Below are 5700 nucleotides of genomic sequence, written 5' to 3' on the forward strand. Positions count from 1 at the left end.
AGACTATTAGGCAACTATTATTATACATTTGATTGTGTATTTCGGATGCAGTAGCATGCTACCCAAAATTTTGCCACAGTTTCGGTAATTGTCCGGTTCCCATCAATTAACAATCGGTTACATTGCTCAGCACCTGATTGTCCCACCATATCTGTTATAAGAGGAGTAATATATTTGTCACGGATCTTGTTATACCAGTTACATCTGAGCATCGGAAATTTTAGTCTCACCCCCCTCAACTGTCATGTCCCCTGATGGAGAAGGCTCAGCAGCAACTACTAGAAACTCACTAACCACACAACTCATCCTAGCCCTGGGTTGGCAGCCACTGTGCAGCTGAGCCAGCCTGGCCAAGCTGGGTCACTGCACAGCCCAGCCTGCTGCCAGCCAGCATTCAGTCCAGCCAGAATTTTCCCACAGAGAGACTGTCAGGGTAGACATTGGGGCAGATAAAGATCAGTTGGCTGGGGGGCAGGAAGGAGAGAAGAAAGCAGGTCAAGTAGCAGTGGCCACTATACTACTGGACCCAGCCTGGCCCAATGGTAGTGTTGAGATTTCTTCATGACAGTGATTTTTAATTTCCACCCCCCGCTCCTGTCAGTAACGTGAAAATTCTGCCCAATGGCAGTATTGGTAGAGTTGGTAGAGTTGCCAGCTCTGAGACAGGAAATACCTGGAGATTTGGAAGGGCAGGATTTGGAGCAAAATGCCATATAATACAACTTCCAAAGTGGCAATTTTCTCCAGGTGAACCAATCTCAATCACTTGGAGATCAGTTGTAATAGTGGGAGATCTCCAGCCACCCTCTGGAAGTTTGCAGCCCTACCAGTAGGCCTGCCTCAGCACAAGCAGCAGCCACTGCATAACTGGGCCTAGCCCAGCCCTGCACTGGCAGCTACCACGTGTTGCCAGCTCTTCCACTACTGCAGGAAATCTACTGGCAGCCCCCTGAGTTGTCCCTTAGTAAGGCATTGGGGGGGAGAAGGGGAAATAGTCATCATATCAACATTTCCAGGTTGAACCTGGAAGTTATGTCATACCACTCTATAGTTCAGCAGAAACTCAATTTTAGAATAATAGAATTTCTGTTGAATCCTAGAGTGGCATGATATTACTTCCAGGTTCACCCTGGAAATGACATAATGACATTGACAAGACAGTGCCCTCCCATGTCCCTGCCCCCAGGCTACCGTTGAGTGCCAGCCACTGCATGACTAGGCCAGACTTTTCGCAGGGAGAGCGTACAAGGGGTAGGAATGGAGCGACAGCTGAAGACAGGGGCAGATAAAGGTAGGTTGGGTGGTGGATGGGAAGGAGAAAAGGAAGCAGGAAAAGGGAGAGAGGCTATAGGGGCTTTTGGGGAAGGAAAAGAGAAAATAATGGGAGAGGGAATACTGGGCAATATGAGATATCTCCTGTAAGTCTTTGTGGGTCCCCCATGTGTAACCTATATTTAAAACAAGAAAACACCTCAAAGCATTTGACATTTTTAATTAACTAGCAATATTTTCTGTCCCTAAGAAACTAAGCAGGGTTGGCCCTGGTTAGTATTTCAATGGGAAACCACCAAAGAAGTCTAGGGTTGCTACGCAGAGGTAGGCAATGGCAAACCACCTCTGAATGCCTCTTACCTTGAAAATGCCATGTGTCACCATATGCTGGTTGGGTCTTGATGGTACTCTCCACTACCAAAAAATTCATGTTTGAAGTAACAGTATCTAACAATCTATCTAACAATAGCAGGTCTTTCATTATCATTTAACTCTAAGAATATTGACCACTTTTCAGCCTCAGTTGTTATACCATGATCTTTGATCGGACAGATCTCTATGTCTCAGCACTAAAGGCATTTGGGTAACTCAGTAGAATTCAGTGCTCAACTCACATTTGAAAGATTAATGCTGGCAAGCAAGTAGGTGGTTTAATGCTTGCTATGTTAATGGATCTGCCTGGAGTAAGTTTAGGTGGGTGGTGGTGTGGAGGTGGGGGGGGGGGGAATAGCAGCTAGCCTTGAGAAAGGGTTACTGTTTGCCTTGGTTCTCATTCTTAGGGGCCGTTACTTTTTGTTTTGTCTCACCAGGGTCCATCGAAAATTCCATTATCTACTCAACCCCAGACAAGTTTACAACCTGGACCGAGGGGGACCCACTCCTGGGTACTGAAGTTCAATGCTTGACACGTGGGCCACACCTATCCTGCATCTATTTGACATCCTCCATGCAATTCCCTGTTCTTTGTGCTGTCCTGTTCTCTTCCCTATTTCCATTTTGCTATCCCTTTCTCTCAAATTTCCTTTTATATACCTTCCTCTGCACAGGAGTATATTAACATGCCTGAAAGGAACTTCATCTGCTATCAGTTGTTAAACATTTGTATGCAGAAGTTTATGAAACTTCCTGTGTTTGTCTTAATGCAATAAACTCTGGGCTCTGGGTCTCTACAGGCCAATAGAGGAATGCATGTGTAAATTACACTAGAATACAAATGGCACAATCCAGCAAAAGCTAAATTGCTTTCAGTGGGATTTAGTTGAAACTTATTTTTACTGGATTGTGCCTGAAGTATTCCCTGATTTTATATACAAGTCCAAGGAGTAAAAGCAAGCAGATGTCTGTGCAGATCTTTTGCAGTCCCAAGTAATATTGACTATGTATTCCTCTATGGAGAGACTTAATTTATTTATTTATTTATTTATTTATTTAATAGCACTTTTTTCACAGTGGAGAGCATTACCCTGCCCTCCTCCATTGTATCCTCACAACAACAACCCCGTGAGGTAGTGAGGCTGAGAAAGTGTGACTGGCCCAAAGTTACGTAATGCTTCCATCACAGGGTGGGAATTCAGACCTGGGTCTTCCCAATCCTAGCCCAATACTCTATCATCATCATCATTATTTATTACGGTCAAAGACCCATCAAACAGCATACAGGATCATAAAAAGCAAACCCAGGTTACCAAAACATTACAGAGAAGATACATCATAAGGAATATTAAGGAGGAGCTTGCGCTTTGCAAATGCAATAAAAAGAAATTTAGCAACATTCCTTGATATTGCAATGGATTTGTCCTCCAATAGATATTTCAGCACAAGTTCCTCAGAGTGGGTTGCTAGTTGTCCTTGGACCCTAAATGACCTTAATATAGGTGTAATTAAAAGTGCTCTTTCTTCTGCATAATAAGAGCAATGAAATAAAATATGGGGGAGGGTCTCTATTGACTCAGAGGAGCATGAACAAAGTCTCAAATGCCTTGGGATATGTTGAAATCTTCCAGAAAGAACTGCCGATGGAAAAGCATCAAATCTGGCTCTGGAGAAAGCCCATCTATGATTTGGGTTGGAGATATTAGCTAAAAGCCCAATACTTTATGGCCTACGGCCATACCACCCTGAACACGCCCAATCTCGTCTGATCTCGGAAGCTAAGCAGGGTTGGGCCTGGTTGGTACTTGGATGGGAGACCGCCTGGGGAATACCGGGTGCTGTAGCCCAATACTCTACCCACTACACCACTAACACTCTACCCACTACACTCTGGAATGAGCCCTGCATAGTTTCCCTGCTCAATTGTTTACTGTACATTTAATAATCCTATCGTAATCTTAAAACTCTGCAAGACCTGAGTTAACATGTCATTCTTCACTTTCACATTTGTGCACCATCCTAACATTCTAAAAACAACAGTCACTGATTGGCATTCTCTCTCATTTATGATAAACAGCCAGTTCTAACCTGCTCTCCTTTCTTTTCCTTCCACTTTTCCCTAGATTAAATTTTTTCTGTGATGCTCCAGACTTTCGAATTCTGGCTTGTGGAGGGGATGGGACTGTTGGATGGATCCTGGACTGCATAGGTAAACTGAAATCCAAAGAGATTCCAAACATTGGGTTGGATCTAGATTACATTTGTGATTTCCATTGATGATCCCTTCCCAATGCAGACCCCCCCCCCTCATGCCATTCCTCAAGGTTCCTCACCCCCTCACCCTGGGTGCAGGGTTTTCATGGAGATCGGTGGGCTGCAGTGGAAGGAGGGAATCAGGAAACTTCTATCCTACCATTTGAAAATTGAGCCTGGATTCGGCCAATAATGATCTGAGAAAACCTTTGTTATTCGTGTCTGTTTCCTGCAGCTCTTAAATATCCAGCTTCACAACATGCCTTTCTCCCTCAGACAGAAAATAGTCCCAATTCTCCGAGTTTCTGATAATGTTTTGGATATCTCTGAGGCCATGTATAAATTAGGTTTTAACAGTATGCAGACTCACTAGGATATTCCAAAAATTTAGTTTCATTGTTGGTACTACAGACATAGATGAGGCAACCCACAAGAGCTTTTAGTAGTAGCAGGCCAGCTAGCAAAGTTTCATTCCACCAAAGTAAATATATGTTGATTCCCACCCCCATTCTGTTTAGTACATAATCCACATATGTCTTGCCCAGATTCTGTTTTATTATTGGAGAAGTATATTCTGAACAAAGGGAGGTACATTCTGTTCTTGGAAAAATGTGTTGTTCCAGGAAAGCTATTAATAGCCTTAATTAATTCAATGTTGTCAATGCAGATATTTATAAGCACCCGTGATAGTCTGTTAAGTTTGTGGTTTAACCTGAAAAGGGACAGAGCTCCGCTCATTCCCCCTTTCCAAGGTGAGATTCCTTCAGTTGTTCAAATGTACCATACCATTTTGTGAACGTGATCTTGTGTAGTTGCTTGGAATTTGTATAGAGGCTCCCTCAGGGACAGACAACATGTTACATTTTCCCAAGGAAAGTCTGCATGTTGCTTGGACATATGTGTTCTGGAGTTCTATACTTTGCAGGAGCCCAGTACAGATTAGGACATTGGTGTCCAGGGAGAGGGAGCATAGATCTGTTTCCCTGACCTGAACCAGCCCCAGTGATCAGCTATTTGCCCTTTTGACGGTTTCACATGTACCAATGGGCTGCATGTGACATTCCCAAACAGGACAAACTGGGGGACAGTCTGTTTCCCTACATGCCACGGTCCCAACCTGAATTGGGGCCTTCTATGCCTGGGAAGTACACAGCTCCAGAACTATGAACAGCCCCAGGAAAAATGCCGGCATGTAGTTGGACCCCCACTGAGCAAACATCTAGCATGGTTTATAAAAGAGCAGTGCTAGCAGCAGCAAGGTTATTCCTTTCCCCTCCCCTTCTGCATACCTAGGATCTTTGGCCCAAACTATAGGTTACAGCCAATTGTGTGCAATGATAGACATTTTTGTACAATAAACACTGTTTCAGACTGGGAACAGAAAAGCAGAAATGGGAAGAGAAGGAGGGAACGTGTAACATTTCCCCACCATTTCCCTATTCCAAATCTCTCCCCAAAATAGCCTGTCCCTCACCTTTCATACGGTTTCAAGCATGCATAACATGTAGTTTGGGTCTTATATCTAGTACGTATAAGCAGGATGTTGCACTGTGGCTGAGGAAACCTTGCAAGCAGAAATACTGTGCGAAAGTCCCCAATAAAGTCCACAGGTGCATATGAAGAACTATGCATCAGAACATCTACTTCACTTTATGCATCCCCTCTTCTGCAGGTGTCTATAAGCAACTGAGGGATTGTGACTGTGTCTCATCTTTCCCCTCCCTCCTCCATAGCAGCACCTGTAGCAGCAGTGAGCATGGTGTGGGGGAGGGGTTTCCGTTTCTACCCCCCCCCCCCCCCCCC

The 5700-nt window shown here is 44.2% G+C and overlaps 1 protein-coding gene across 1 annotated transcript in view; it reads left to right on the forward strand.

Annotated features, from left to right (window-relative positions):
- The window catches only part of LOC107106673 (diacylglycerol kinase beta-like), an 80312-nt gene extending 76391 nt beyond the window's left edge, over positions 1-3921 (forward strand). The window contains exons 17-18 of the mRNA XM_015406857.1: positions 2082-2156; positions 3768-3921. Of these exons, the coding sequence (XP_015262343.1) occupies positions 2082-2156; positions 3768-3921 (229 nt within the window). The remainder of the gene's footprint in view (positions 1-2081; positions 2157-3767) is intronic.
- Positions 3922-5700: the final 1779 nt, after the last annotated feature.

This window comes from Gekko japonicus, unplaced genomic scaffold (genome assembly GCF_001447785.1).
Source record: "Gekko japonicus isolate JY-2015 unplaced genomic scaffold, Gekko_japonicus_V1.1 scaffold1023, whole genome shotgun sequence".
Lineage (NCBI taxonomy): Eukaryota > Metazoa > Chordata > Lepidosauria > Squamata > Gekkonidae > Gekko > Gekko japonicus.